Source organism: Lepisma saccharinum, chromosome 9 (assembly GCF_977018435.1).
Source record: "Lepisma saccharinum chromosome 9, izLepSacc3.1, whole genome shotgun sequence".
Lineage (NCBI taxonomy): Eukaryota > Metazoa > Arthropoda > Insecta > Zygentoma > Lepismatidae > Lepisma > Lepisma saccharinum.
Genome location: NC_139237.1, coordinates 43,466,396 through 43,483,168, shown reverse-complemented (window position 1 = coordinate 43,483,168; position 16,773 = coordinate 43,466,396). Strand labels below are relative to the sequence as shown.

At 38.5% G+C, this 16,773-nt stretch overlaps 1 protein-coding gene across 1 annotated transcript in view; it reads left to right on the top strand.

Moving 5' to 3' along the window:
• Positions 1-15,614, top strand: part of LOC145992646 (glycine receptor subunit alpha-2-like) — a 71,661-nt gene extending 56,047 nt beyond the window's left edge. Inside the window, exons 6-10 of the mRNA XM_083129017.1 lie at positions 960-1,042; positions 4,375-4,527; positions 5,560-5,758; positions 12,596-12,794; positions 15,341-15,614. Of these exons, the coding sequence (XP_082985143.1) occupies positions 960-1,042; positions 4,375-4,527; positions 5,560-5,758; positions 12,596-12,794; positions 15,341-15,553 (847 nt within the window). The 3' untranslated portion in view covers positions 15,554-15,614. The remainder of the gene's footprint in view (positions 1-959; positions 1,043-4,374; positions 4,528-5,559; positions 5,759-12,595; positions 12,795-15,340) is intronic.
• The last annotated feature ends 1,159 nt before the right edge of the window (positions 15,615-16,773 follow it).

Here is a 16,773-nt window from a genome sequence, read left to right as displayed (position 1 = left end):
TTGTGAAAGAAAATGGGGCCTGCAACCCGTTGGCCTGAAACAGAACACCAAACGCCTACTTTCAAATCATGCAGAGGCACCTCAAAGCGTTCCATGGGATTGTCTGTTGACCAATAGCGTGTGTTTTGAGTGTTCACGTACCTGCTAAGGTGAAACCATGCTTCGTCTGAGTGGAAGTAAAGATGAGGATCCAGATAACCATCAGCAACATTCGTGAGTAACCATTCGCAATGCGTTGTCGTTGTCCGTAATCCGTAGGTTCTAATGCTTGCATCACTCTTACTTTGTATGGTCGCATATGTAACTGCTGCAACATGTTCTGGCATGACGTTCGTTTGATGTTTAGTTGGGAGGAGAGACGTCTAGTTGATTTCCGTGGACTCCTTACCATAGCCTCTTGAACACGTGCAGTATTGTCCGGCGAACAAACTGTCTTTATACGGTTACGTTTGGGGTTAGCGACTGAACCTGTTGCTCTAAATTTCGTGATCAATTTCTGCACAACCCTTTTCGCAGGAGCAGCTGTCTCTGGATATTTTATCGTGAACCTTTCATTTACAGTTTTAAACGATTTACATCCGAAGTACGTTTCAACAATGAACACTCTTTGTTCGATTGACAAAGGCATTCTGCAGCACTTCACAACACGCTTCAAAGTTCAAACCGACTACTGACAACTCAGCACTGATCACTCAATCGCTGCTCGACATCACGTGACCCCACTCGAGCGCCGCCCTAGCGGTAAGAAATATCAACACGTCATCACACAACGTGCGAAAAAAAATCTTGTAACATAAATGCAGCTCTTACTTGCTTAATGTTCTTTTTATATCACGTATAACACGGGGCCTCTTTTATCTTGGCCACTCTGTATAACTCGTTTATCTTCATAAATCATCGATAAGAAATAACTTTGTAGCTCCTGTACAAAGTATGAAAATAGTGATTTTTCATTTCAGAGTTATTCTGTTGCTTCCATGTCCATTCCACTTCCAGTCTTATCCATTTGACATCCAGGTGTGTGACGTCAATATTACAATGAGTAAGTATGTTGTAGACAAGTAATGTTCGTAAAAGCAGCACAATTAACCTTGGGACGAAAAAATATTATTTTAAAATTGGGGAATTTGGGCTGGACAATCCTCGTTTTTATCTATAAGAATCATGAGAAATATCCATCTACTTCAGTTCTTATATTTGTGATGATTTTTTTTTAGAAATTGTTAGAAAATGTTCTTAAATGGGTTAAACTTTTCGAAAATGTTTTTTTTCCATCCGGCGCGACAGTTTTCGTCTACTGGTAACACACTAATTCACAAAAATGTTGCCAGATTAATTCAATTTGCTTAAACCAGAAGAACTATTCAGTCACTCTTACGTCTGCATCATTGTCAACAGTCTTTCAAAAATCTAGTTGAAAACGAGACCACACCGTGAACTGGACAGGGCTTCCTGATACACAAGACACGGTACTGTCTCGTCCCTCTAGTAGCTCTACTATGAGTTTCAAATGCCTTGCATGAACCGTGTTCAGTTTCCTTGGCCCAGTTTAACAGAGGTTGACAGAGAAACCGCAGATACCATTAAACCGTGAGTAAAGTTTCATGTGTTATGATAATATTATTATATTATTATTATTATTGGCACTTTAATCCTGGTACTTGTCCCCACCCCAACAAAAAATTATTGTTGCGCCTCTGATGTAAACACTTCTTTCGTCTCTCATTCGTGCCATCTAAGTCTTCTTGATTTAATTATTGTAAAAATACCTGAACATGAGTACATAATATGCAGTTCACAGTATGTAATCTTCACTCATCTGTCTCCTCGTCCCTTTTAGAGCCAAGTATTTTTCTAAGGAAAAATATTTTTATTGTATATTAAACTATTATTATACCGCTTTTGTCTACAGAAGAGGAAATTAAGTGGTGGATAAATTCACTTTTGACACTGTCAAGTAAAAAAGTTTTCTAAAAATTCCGTGCTATTAAAAGAAAATATAGTATTCACTAGAGTACTGCATTGGGCCACTTTTGCTCGAAAATACTCGATCGAATCTCCCACGCTCGAGCGTAATTCGCTCGAATATATGGTAGAATATCAAATATCTTTTTAATGGGACAATAATCGTAACTGGTAGTTTCAGCCCATAATCATCTATTTATTTTCATACATTGCTGTGTGTTGTAAAGATGGACTAAATTACATTTTAACATGAAAATGATGACTATGTTCACTTCAGTTTCAAATTCACTTCGTCTTTCACTTCCCGATCCATGTTTGAAGGGCCAATACTACAGAAAAATTACGGTTACACGTGAACTACTGGGTCTCGAGCGTATACTGATCGTTTTGCCTGTTCGAGCGAAATTCGCTCCTGACGTCATGTTGATCGAACAGCAGTCAGCTGTCAGATAGCGTTACTATCTAGCGTCGTCCGTGCGAACTATGCGCCGGTCGAGCAAAAAACGCTCGTTGCAGCACTCCAGTATTCACAATATAATACAAATGTTATATTTCATAAATTCGATACTGAAATAATGCCAATCATACAAGAGACACTATTGTTGCTATTAATAGTTGCGATCTTAGCATGAAAGCTCAATTATTGACACAAATATTTTGATTGCCATAGTAGCAGAGAATCTAAAATTCCTATTGTTACATTTCAACCTCACAAACCATGGTTTCGTCACGTCAGTTGTAAGTACAAGAAACTTAATCGTGTTAAATTAACAGATTGAAATCATTAATGCACTAAATACCATTTGGAAATACGAACAGAGAGAGATGTGACTGTGGCTGAGAAAGTGCAAAGGAGCAACATATAATATTGGAATTCCCCAAGCACAACACGGACAGAAATATCCTGTAGTACAATATTCTACAGTAATTAAGGGTACCATTTCCGATACACGTGAAACGTTTGGTAGTGAATCCAGATGTGTGAATAGGACATAATTTGTTAATATTTTTAGGAAGTGTAAAATGCGATTGTATTATGACAAGTTAATATTTTGTCTTATTACTGTAACTATTGTGAAATAAGGAAGAAAAGATTTTAAGATATATTTATACATGACAGTAACGTACAAAAGTGTACAGTAACATAAGCAAAAAATCCATGAACAAGCCCGACTAAAAATATCTTACATCCAAAATTAAAGAATAAATGAACAAATAACAGACAAGAAAATAAAGTAGTACATGGACTAGGATTTTTAGTTCACTGCTAGTATGCAGTGACAGATGTAATTGAAACGCACTGTACCAAATATTCCTGGTAATATAGGATGCAAATTTTCCATCCCTGTCAGGTCTTATTTTATCCTTCTCTCTACAGTGACAATATAAAATTGTATCGTAGATTTTCTATTTTAAACATATTCGTGAAGTTAGGTTTCTGTTATTTCTCAAATATAATTAGTTCAATCACAACTGATTATTATGAAACTAATAATATATATTGAAAAAGGTAAAGTGCTCCCCTGTGCTTAGCACCACGCCATGAAGGCGTATAGGGGGTGTGGGGTAACGCCCCACACTTTCTTGATCCGGTCGTGAGTGAGGGTGATGTGATCAGCTTCACACCCCTGACCGCCTTTATCACCCAGGGTTTCCCCCAGGTACCCATGTTATTCGACGCTGGGGCCGCTTCCAACGTTAGAAAAGTTCCCGGATTTGAACCGACCGGGGATCGAACCCGGGACCTTTAGCACTGAGCCACCGCGGCCATATATACCAAGCTTATTAAGGAATACCTTACAAAATATATGTATTTTTGCTATTATTTGTTAATAATAGTTGTATGTTAATAAATTAAGTGTAAAAAGTTTATAAGACGAGAAATCTCCAGCGTTGGAAACCTTCTTATTTTATCATTGTCACATCTCACCTTGCAAAAGAATACTGAATTGATGGACTTTCTTTCCGAAAAATTATGTAAACAAAAATTCAATAAGTCTTGGGTATATTAATTCTATAGTAATAGATAAATTTGTCGTAGAACAAGAAAATAACTAACACCAAATGCAATTACAATTTGTTGATAGTAATAAGACTATATGTAGTTTCGTTGATTTAATGTTGCCATAAATAGTGTTAATGAAAAATTAATAATAATATAGTGGAACCTCGAAGTTAAAATGCTGGAGAATGTACAATCCTGGAAATGTTTATTACATTTTACTCTATTTGTACAATGAAGATTGAATATGTAAATTCTAAGAATGAAAAATCAGGGTTTCACTGCATTTACGTTTCTTAACAAACAGATTTCCTTTGGAATATATGTTCTTTCTGTTAACAGTAATGGGTGGAATTCTCTCACAAAGCAAACAATTGAAACGAATATAGATAATTCTCTTTTGACAGGAGTGTACAGAAGTGAATTGGCCTTGTTACAATGGGCCTCTGAGAAGCCTGTGAGATTCGACAGTTACTCAGGAGAAACGTCCCAAGATTTGCCCAAATACAGCATATCAGTCTGCGCTCTGAAAAAGGAAGCATTTTACTCCGCCCTCACAGGTAAGATGGTCGTCTACAATTATTTCTTGATAAAAATTAGTACACGTTGTTTTACCGCGGAAAAAGTTCTTATCTAGAATGGACGAATCCAAACGCTTGTGTGTTTGTATACTTTTAATTACTGCTTCCTTGTTTTGTGTTTTGTGATGGCTGTTACAGCTCATAACAAATGCTTTCGAATGGAAATTTTTCTAGTTTCATTGGCAGACAGATTAATAAAAATACTTATTACTATACTCCCTTCAGTACACGAAGTTTTATCTTTGTACGTGTAGTAGTTTCTGAACATCCAGCAGGTATTGCAAGGATTGATTGATTGTTGATTTCAACAGACAAATTGAGATATTAAATTTGTCGAATGAAATTTGTATTAGATATGTCTTTTTCACCAAATTCAATATTGGAGGCTGTAGTAACTTCTGAGATATCGATTGTTGATTTAATCTTCGGATCCCATAGACTGGACATTGCGTTAGGATAGCATTAAGCGCATCATTCAGTTTTCAAGATTTACATTTCTGTCTCTTGTTGTTTCTTATACATCGATTGGTATCGATTGTTGATTACAACAATCAAATTTAATTAGTAACACAGATGAAAGGTATCGCAGCAAATTTATATTTTACGGAGTTTTCAGTTCACAAATTTTCACATTTCTAGCTCTAAAGGTTTCTGTGATACCATAACATTAAATGTAGCACACATAGAAAGAAGCATATGTTCAAGCAAGACAATTGAATCGCTTTGAAGTAATATTTAACTAGGTACTAAAACTCTCAAAATTTCTTGACTGTAGCTGTAAGTTTGTAAGATACCAATGTTTGTTGATGTCACGTGACGACATTGTTCCGCAGATCATTGAAGACAATTTATGGACCTACTTGTTGGGTCCATCAGTACACGAAATTTTGGATTCGCAGATGTATCAAAAATAGCTGATATCAAAAGATGTCTTAATTACGTCACTGTTGCAAGTAATAAAACTCCGTAACAATAATTTAAATTAATGCATGAACGTTGTTCTCTTAACAGGAAACTTTTCTAGACTTATCGTGAGGTTCATCATGAGGAGGGACCTCAACAACTACATCCTCTCCATTTATCTCCCAAGCACGATATTCGTGATGGTCTCTTGGTGCAGCTTCCTCGTCTCTCCCTCTGTGGTGCCTGGAAGGATAGTCCTCATCGTCACAACGCTCCTCACACTCATCACAATGTACGGATCAAGCATGTGAGTGCGTTTTTTACACATCAAATAAGAAGGGTTCAAATGTTTAGGCGATATTTGGCGACCAATGCATAATATTTGGTCGTCTGTCTGACAAAACTTTGAACATACAAGCGTTCAGAACTAAAGCTGTCGTCCCAGGACGGTTTCCTGGAGACCTAAACGGAACGTTAACCTTAGCTGTTCAAGATATCGCCCCGTAAGCTGTTGAACGTTGAGTGGCCAGTCTAAGTTACAACGACAAAAGGGCTTTGAATAGATAAATGTGCATTCCCGTTATCGATACTGAAGTACCCTACTTATGTCGAAACTTAGAGGATAGTTGAGCAAGATCAGGCTACTTACCTGTCTGATTAGCTCTGTGCTTGGTCGAGCGGCTGAGTGTCCGTACAGCTGGTTCCTGAACAGGCCCTGGCTTGGACCCTACGGCTTCTAGCGGCCCTAAAAATCGGTTCCTTTCTGCGCTGCCAGCACTCTCACTCTGGCGAACTCGTTGTAGATTCACTGCGATCTTCTTGCGGTCTTCTCCGCACTGAATGACATTATCTTGGAGTTTTGCTTCCTTGCGGAGTGACGTTGCCGTGAGACAAGTAAACACATTAGTACGAGGGGATGTCGAAATGTATCCGCACTTTCAGCATAACTTTCTTTAGGTTGGCCACACTGCCTTCAGCGCTTCCGTCCTGAAAGCTGGTACTCTTGTGGTTACGTGGCCGAGGTTTCATACTAATCACTACATTTCCCTTTCTTTTGTAACAGAGTAAACATGGCTCTGCTGGCAGTGTGCACCACGGAAGAACAGAGATCAATGATCCGTTTCTCTGCTGAATTTCAACGCAGGCTTTCAGTACAACACGGGGACAGTGCTCTACCGTGTAGAAGATTGTATGAGTGAATCGAGAGGTATAAAAATGACCGGACAAGCACGAAACTGGAGCGGGACACCCATGAACCTCCACCACTGATGGGAAGATTCAACAAGCTCGAGAGATGATTCTGATCAACAGACGGGTCAAAGGAAGGCAGTCGATTAGGTGGCATGCTCTCTGTAAATTAGTAATCAGTGGCGTGTCCGAGGGGGGGAGTATAAACCCTCTTCCTTTGGCCCAGTTTTCCTAAACAAAAGAACGTCGAAGGCAGGATAAGATGGCAAAATGAAGACCGACTACTAAATAAAGTGTACATAACCCCCTCCCCTTTCGAAATTTCTGGGCACGTCATTGTTAGTTATGGATGTGTGCGAAATCATCCACAAGTTTCAGTTAACTGATTTCGGATTTCCCTTGGTGCACACTGCCAGCAGAGCAGCCATGTTTACTACAAAATAAAGAACATGGAGCGATTAATATTAGACGTCGGCCACATAACCACAAGAGTTACCACCTTTCAGCACGCGAGCGCTGAAGGCACACCTAAAGAAAGTTATGGTGAAAAGTGCGAATAATTTTTGACTTTCCATAATATAATCCAAATTTATATAAAATATTCCCTTATTTTCGCACTGAAATGTGTTTCTAGCATAACAACGCTTCGAAAATATGTCATATCTCACACTGGCAGTCAAGGGAACACAAACTGACTAGTGTTGACAAAGATAGAGATATTGCATACGAATCCAGTTTTGACAACGTTGTTGAAGTAAATGAAAATATCTGAAAGTAATTCTTTGGAAACCCCCCTTCCCAGTATTCAGGTAAAGTTTGCAATTTTTATGTCGACTGGTTCTCGAGATAATCATGATTAAACTTACCACATATTCTTACACAGGATTGACAAGGAAAATTCTCAAATCTTCACTGGGGTAGGAGATCGCCTAAGGCATTTCGACAGTCCTCTCGTTTATTTAATTCAAGAATTCATTTACACCAATAGGAACGGTCAAACTAACCATGCATAAAATTGATTGGTCAAATAAATGTAAATACTAGTTTTGTATTGTCCAATCGCGTCTCCCCGATGCCGTTGTGGTAATGTCGTAGCTTTGCAATCAAGGCGTCTTGGGTTTGATACCTGGTGGAGGCACATAGTGGTTCGGATTCATTCAACTTTAAACTGTAGGTCCAGTCCCAATTAGTTTTCTGTGCATAAAAGTGGACTTGAAACAACAAATCAAACAACAACAACAAATCCAATGATCTAACTAGATAACTTTCTGACATTCGTAAACCCGAAAGTTTATTTTCGCACCACGGTCTTGCATCGGTTCCCCGTCCTGGGTTATATCAATCCATTCTTGATTATCTATAAAATTTTCCTTTAGGCCAATCTTCATATTGCCATTCCATCTTGATCTTGGCCGTCAGGTTTACCAAGAAGTATCCTGTAAACTATTCTGTATTCTGCCACTCGTCCTAAATAGCCTGTCAATGAAGATGTTTCTCGTTTAATTCTGATTATGTCAAGGCATGTTCAGTTCAGTATTCACAGTTTTAGGTCCAAATATATTTCTTAAGATTTTACTTTATTGTCCAATAACACTGATGAACAAATTCAAACTTTTTTTGCTCCTTTGAACGAAAATAGGTGATTATTTATAATTCGACCCTGCTGAATCCAAATCTGAAAGTAGAAATGCTGTATCACCTATTGTTTTCCCTGGATTTTCATTTTTTTGTTTTTAATAAAAATTTAATTCCCTTTGTTATAATACATCGAAATTTGAAATTATTTTTGTTTGTTTGCTCATGAAATCTCACGGATTTGCGGCCCAATAAATATGCCTTATTTTAACTTACTATCACTGAGTTTAGGAAATGTTTTTCTCAAGTACCCACAATGTTGTAATGTTTATCTTTTGCCCGGCTGTCCAATTTGCAAAGAAAGCAACAAAATTTTGTAAACCCAGACTGCATGCCTAACAGTATACCAATTAGTTTGAGGTCTCCTCATATCTGCCAACCATATTTTTCATAATTTATCACTTTTAATATTGTATAAATATTTTCATATGTTTCCTTCATGGTGGAAGAATAGGCAAGGGGTACTGATGGGTATATATTCCCATTATGCAACAATACTACTTTTAAACTATTCTTAGATGAATCTAAAACTCGTTTGGTTTGTGACTCCTTCCAAGTTCTTGCAGAAGACCTTCTACATCATTGCAGTAAGTTAACTCATTACTAACAGAAAAAAAAAGTGTTAGTGATTGTTGGCGTTTCCGATATGACACCTTAACACCATCTTGTAATAAATTCCACCCTCGGAGACGAGAACCTAATAATTGCGCTTGAACTTTAGAAAGGTTGAGGTATCTGACTAGATCATTTAGTTCGGATTGGTAAATAATGTGAGGTATATTTGGATCAGGAAAATTTGGATCGGTGTTTGAATATGAGGGTCCAGGTTCCTCATCCTGGAGAAGCACTGCTTGGTTCTGCACTGTCCATTCTTTAGGAGGCTTAGGGATGGTATAAAATCATGACTCATAGGTTTCTTGGCTGAAGGAACATCAGGATAAAATATAGTAGGATCTTTCTGGTCTGTCCATATTACAGGGTTTCCGAAGGGCATTATTTATGAGTGCCATTAAGCCATCCACGTAAAGTTCGCGAACAATTACAACAAATTTTACCTGGTGCCCAGCTTTTTCCCTCGTCTACTTTACTTCCAAAATACAACTCATATGCCTTTTTCACTATAGGAGTGATAGTATTTCTCTGCGACTTCGGAGTAAATTCCCCACAAACATAACAAAACAAGTTCGGATTATTCACACATTTCCGTGACATGGCGAACTCATTAATTGAGTTAAATTTCTTTAAAAAAAATATGAATGCTCTGGTCGTTTTGTTACAATACAACTTACACTTAACTTCACTAACACAATATTACATTCACAATTTCACGAACATACACAAACATAAAATACCGCTACCCGCGAAGTTATCGGAAAGAAGTTGAGACTCGATTAACCTACAAAAGAACAAATTTTAACAGAGAAACAAGATATTACTTTACTGCCTGATGTTTCCTCCACGAAATATTAAGTGCCAGTCATAAACACACAAGTTGTCTAAAAGGTCCATATCCATTTGCTAGGAACCAAACGTTAAGCCGGATGCGGAGACCTGAAACCATAAAACTATAAAATGTGGGTGTTCTGCAAAAAAATTAGGTGATACAGGAAAACGGATGCGATATTCGTTATCAGCACATCTGAATACATAAAGATCACTTAGTTTTATTTAAAGGAGTATTTCATTGTTTATCAGTGTAATCTGAGGATTGAACTTTTTAAATAGTCACGCGTACATTCAAAATTTCCATTTATGAGGAACACAATTCCATAGTCACTAAGACTGAGGGACTTCTAGAATCAGATAGTCTCCAAGCTAAAGATTACAGTCGCATTTTGATTGATTTTTGATTTTGAATTTAAAATTTTTGGTGCGTCAGCACTAAGGCTATCTTGCACCCGTCACATTATACGGGGTCCAGCCCCTTATCGTTACACATAACAACTCTAACGTTGCATAACTAAAATCATAAAATATTAAAATCTTCTGACTTTCGTTAAAAGCTGAGGCTGTAAAGGAGCACTCAGCACAAATAAGGACAAAACACAGGATTACATAAACAAAATTATACTGGCTATGGGGCCATTCGCCAGAGCCTCGTTAGTCTGCAGTCCAGTGTGTACTACGTGGAAGTGAGGTTGACTATTGGGTGCACTACGTGGAAGGAGCACCCCTTACACCCCAGTCGCATTTTGTGATTGCTAATTTGGAACACTTCTTGCAAGCTACAAGTAACCTTACAAGATGTATTGAAAGAACACAACAGTCGACACTTAAAAAACCTTCGACGAGAGAAGGTCATTAATTCGCTACTACTGCAGTGTATTCAGTAAGAATTTTTTTGTTTTTGATACTGATACTAAGTTATGGAGGTCCGAAACTACTTCTCGAGTGTGACCCAAGGGAAAATTGCCATTACTCCCATAGAAAATATTGCAATATGTTATCCCAAACACTGTAAAAGATATATTAATAATAATATAATAACCCGTGGCGCAACAGCCCGTGAGGGTTAGTGCCTACCTCCCGACTGTCGACCTCACTCCCACCTGCCGAGGTGGAGGATCTTCCAACCAGTTACGGGGTGACGTGTAGTCAGCATGATAACCCCAAGTCGTCGTTGTAGGTTTCCGTGACCGGATTACTAATTGGTAGCTTCCTAATTTCCTCACAATCGTGGGTGGCCACGGTCCCATGCATAGACCGAAATCTCAGGAGAAAAGTTGTTCCTCTTTCGCCTAGGAGACTCGAACCTGTGGACCCAAAGCATTACGGCTTAGACTGCAGACTGTGAAAGACAACTTTCTTAATCTTCTCGAGCACGATTCATTCTTCTGGAAATCATCAACACTAGGCAATCAAAGGCACCAGGCATCCCATTGGGTGAAAATTAGAGAAGATAGATAACTTAAACCTTTGCTTCTCCACCAGATGCAATAGCTAAGCTGGATATTTCAATAAACTGAAAGCATATCTAGCAAATATCGTGTACCAAAAATTTACTACTTATATCCCGAGCACTGTAAAGAAGAATAATAAGAAAATGTGACCCCCAAAAATTCCGCCGCACAGAGCGGGTCCCATCATTTCAGTTAATTCGCAACTCTGTCCCTCAAAGTCAAATTTCTGGGAGGAGGAGGAGGGGATTCCAATCATACACTAGTTACAATGCAACATGGGATCATATACGATGGGATTTTCCTTTGCATACTGGTAAAGTATTTTTACAAGCATCGGAAACGTAATAGAATAGAAAAAGAAGTCTGTAAGAACACACACAAGGGAAGTCCCGATGATAAACCAAGCAAGTTTGTAAACCTCGGCTGCTTCATGTATGGCAAATACAGGGTGAGGGAAACAACATATCCCATCGGTTCCTAACTTTAACGAAGCCGCAGCGGCATGAAACATGTTGTATTAAAAATGTATGGCATCAAAATATAAGCATATGTAATGAAATATGTAATATAATATAATATGTATATATATATATGTATATATAAATATGTAATATAATCCTGTACGTCTCTTACTTCCCCTTTATAAATAATAAAGAAGTGAGACGTGGATTACATTATCTGCGCAGTGGAAGTTAATTATCTTTCAGTAGGTAATTAAACTATTTAATGTAAACTTAATATTCATTCAATCATAATATTTATTAACAAATCATATCAGTAAATATACTTTCCAAATTTATATATGCATACAAGATTCATTCACAACCCATCTAAACACCTAAGAACAACATTTTAGTTTATTCAACAATAATAACTATGTATAATCTTCCCATTAAATTGTAACTGTCCGTCCAATTAAATCGTCAAAAGTCAGTACGTAACGGCTGTATGAGTCAACTGCAACCCCGCCCAAAACCCCCATAGCCTACATGACTCGGAGCAATCTACCCTTAAAAAATAAATATCCTCTTTAGCATTTTCAAAAGGTAGACATAACTATATAAACGTTAGGCAAATTAAACCAGGCCATGCAGGCCCAAAAAGGGTGATAAACGGATATACATTATACTCAGCCTGTGTCCAGTTAGTCCTACGTCTCTCCCAGTCGGCAAGGATCTGCCACGACAAACTCCTCGCTCACCCAGCGCAGAAGCCTAGCCAATGGCATACCCTACCTTAGTCACATGCATATTGCGTCTTCAATACGTCACCAATGAGTTATTGTACACTATGGGCTTACAGCCTGTAACAACATCAAAGTAAATTTGAAATTGAGAAGTACTTACTAATTTGGATTACCTAGGAATAGATAATTGTAAATGCATACTTATTTCAGCTTATATGTGCTATTTCTTTCACAGACAAACTGCCCCGCCATCTGTGAAGGTTCAGAGCTTGAACATTTGGCTTCTGGGGTGCATCGTCTTCGTCTTCGCGGCACTTGTGGAGTACTCTGTGGTCCTGTTTCGCGTCAGAGATAACATACAGAAACAATCCTCGGGGCTGCACCAGATCAGACTGTTAGAGATCAACCACGTCTCCTTGTACCCGAAGCAAGAGGTGCGTAGATCATAGACGTTTCAGCACATTTATGCTAGAGTGTTCCATACCTCCACCTGACTAGCAATAGTAGGAGTGCCGGGTCTACACATTTTTGACCCTCCCGAAAAATGTTAGTAAAGAACCCTGCTATATAAGATACTTGTAAAAGGACACGTCAAAGCTTTTGCTGTTGTTCAGTTTCTTCACTGTATGTGTGCGTGTATACATACAAAGCTAATTACATGCTTGAACGCACACGCACAAACACCTTTGGTGAAATTTGATTTGATTTTTGTTAGCGTCGCTTTTCTGCCACTTTTGCCTAATCTCGACGATGAGGATGATGATATGATAAAATTGAGGAAGGAATACCCATCCCCAGATTCGAAGCTGATACCGCCGTCGTAGCTCCCTGTGATAACCACTCCGCCACAGAGGTCAGCATAGCTACCTCTGGAGAGCTAGGTAGAATTGTATTGTACGTTGTATACAGAAGTTTTGTAAAATCATTTGCAGATGAATCTTTTTTTGATAAATCACTTTTGAGAGATGTTTAAATAGATGACAATTGAGCTGGCAATGATGGATCAATGCGTGTTTCATAATATCTGTAATTGCTCTACTTTTGCTATAAGTTCGTTAGGCGTTGAGTTGCATATGCATTAGTGTTTAGGTAAGCAAATCAGGTTTGAGGTTCCCCAAAGCAAGTAGTAATCTCGTTCTATCTATGAAATTTTCGTCCCTTGCTCTGCCATGTCTTGGCTCGTCTCACGTCTTAACTCATATGCACGTACTACAGTAGAATCTGTACTCTTAGTTCCACACCATAGATCTAGTGAAGAAACACTTGCGGTTAGAAATAAATCATTGTTCAGTTACTGTTATGGAACATTAAACACAAGTTATTAACCGAAAACTACTGCATCTTAGCCATCTTAAAATGACAGCAAATCCTTTCACTTTACAATATTCCGGTAGTCTTTTCTAGTTTGCTCTGATGTGCTGGAAAAAATTCTATGTTTGCGGTTATATATACGCATATTTGAGTATGCAAAGGGCATGGCAAGGGCTTCCTCATCCCCGCCCCCTCCCCCCACTGCGGGATTTCGAGGTTTATAGATCCGGCACTGAATCGTAGCAAAGCAGCAACATCAGCGGTCGTCGTCAAGCAATAGTTATTTCAGCACTAGTATAGGGGAACACCGATGTTACAATCCAGGATTTTCCAGTTTCTCACGTTGTACTAGATCTTTATTGTCTAAATGGACCAAAATAGTTTTCCCTGTTTAACATTTCCTACACTATAAGTTTCTTCAATCTGTTCCTCTAAACCAGAAAAGAGAGATTCCAAATGTTTGTATTTAAGCTAGCGTTTCTGCGAACGATGATTAGATGATATTGATTAAAAGACAATCGCATAGAGAAACACCTGCGACTACGTCAAGACTTAAAACCTTGGACGACCGGTGGCGAGAATTTGATTCCAGCAAACACAACTCACTCAGCCACGTAAGTCAACATAGTAGTCGAATTATACTTTTATTGATTTCAGTAGCGAAATGTGACAACACGGTAACTTAGACGCTAATGATCTCACCATAAAATTACAGTTGTATTGACACAATACAGAAACTGTATTGTAGAATCAGCATCAAATGACACCATAAGCAGAGGGAGAGAAAAGCTTCAAAATTCCTCGCCTGTCACAAGCTTGCATAACTACAGAAGAAGCAACACATGAGCATTCCTTGCCTCTCATTTGTTTGCATATGCACAGGAGAAGCAATGCGCCGGTGTTCATCGCCTTTCATTTGTTTGCATATGCACAGGAGAAGCAATGCGCCGGTGTTCATCGCCTTTCATTTGTTTGCATAAGCACAGGAGAAGCAATGCGTCGGTGTTCATCGCCTCTCATTTGTTTGAATAAGCACAGGAGAAGCAATGCGCCGGTGTTCATCGCCTTTCATTTGTTTACATAAGCAAGGGGTAAGCAATGCCTCTGGATTCTTCACCTTTCATTTGTCTAGTCTAGTCGCTAGCTAGTCGCCTTCATTTGCTTGCATATGCACAGGGAAACTATGGCCGTGTCCGTATTGGCAAGCACTCCGTCCCGTTCTCTCCCGTTGCTTTCTTGTCACGTCGAAGTTGTCCGAATCTACATGCCCCTTGGAGCACGGTTGTCGCTTTCCCCGCCAGGTGTCAGCTCGAGCGTCACCCACCGCGCTCTAGAGGGCAGGCTCACAGGACGGAAACAAAAGGCAGGCGCCAACCCACTTAATACGACGCTGGGTTGGCGCCGGAGCCGTTTGAACAGGTGGGGGAAAAAACCGGTTCTTCCTCGCCGGGGATCGACTGAGCTACCGCGGCTCTTGTTTGTTAGTAGCTGTAGCATAGTGACTATAGTATTTATAGTGATGTATGAAAGTTCAATTTAGGTTATTTTTTTGCGCTTCTAGTTACTGTTGCAGAATACCACTAAGCGCACATCTCCACCTAATTGGCTATCAAACTTTATATTAAGGGAAATACTTTATGATCACCCTGTATTTTGCCCATTTTTACAGGTCGAAGAGGACACCTTTACAGAGAAAATCTATCGCCGTTGCAGAAGATTATCTTCCAGTTTATCAAAATACATCAACAACCCCGGATGGAATCGCTTAGATAGAATCTCAATGGTTCTGTTTCCTTCAATGTTTTTCTTCTACTCTTCTGGATACTGGAGCCTCTTTCTCAACAGGAGAGAAGACAGCATCCCGGAGGATGAATGCATGTGATGCATTTGCTGTTATCCTCTTTCATAATTATTTCACAATATTTTGTAGGCTTGTGCTTTCAAATGTGTCAATGGTTGGTTATGTAATGAACTGAATACACATTAGAATAATTTTACGAACGATTTACATGCTATTACATGAAAAAGCATATAGCACATGTGCATGTGCGTAAAAAATATTATCGAAAACAAATTTTACTTATATGTAATGCTATAGAATTAGTTCTTTACATGTGAAGTGAATAAAGTTGCTCAATAAATAATTCTTCCCAGTGTGAAAATTGATGTTTTCTTTGTCATAAATCTACATTTCAATATCTGCTTCCTAAAGTCGAAACATTCAAAAATATATATTTTTATTAAATTCATGCAGTATGCAGTGCAATAACTATCTCGTTCATCATACAGGATGTCCCTAAAAAACTTCCCCAATGTAGTTAATGCCAGATTCACTCCGTGTGGCCAACATGATGTATTACGAATAATAACTATACATGCATATATAAACAGTCAATAAAGCACAATTTTTTTTATGCTTTTGTACAGCATGATTTGTTGTAGGGAGAATTCATACCGAAACGACTTGCAACAGAGGACTTAACCAATCAAACGCAGGTTTGTGCGGCCTGTCATGTCGCTATACCGTGTAAAACGTTGCTGTTGATTGGCTAGTTACCGAGTGACATGTGTCGCGTGTCGCGTCGGCCTGAAATCACCATTAGACAAGACTACAATGGAACAGAAAATGCATTAGCCCCTTGACTATTATTTCCTTCATTATCTATGATGCAGAAAACCTGACTTGAGAGGAACTGTCAGATCAACATTTCCATCCACACAAAAAACTCACAATTATTTCTATTTGAGGACGAATTATACTGTTTAAAAATAATTGAAAGAATCGGGAATATACATGGTGTTATTAAAAATACTCCATAAAAATATTTGAAATATATATATATATAGGTACGTCATTAACTCATTATCACATAATATTTTTATGAAAAAATAATATAAAATGAAAAACTTAATTCCTGTAACATTTTCACAGAATCACAAGACTCACGCACAAAAGCTTCAATAAACGCTATAACGGAAACCCCATACGTAGAAGTTCTATCACACAGTTAGTAAGAAAATTTTGGACCGGATAACACTAGACGTAGGTGGCAACAATGGCCGCAAGTTGTCGATTTAGGAAATGAGAAGCTTGGAAGTGTG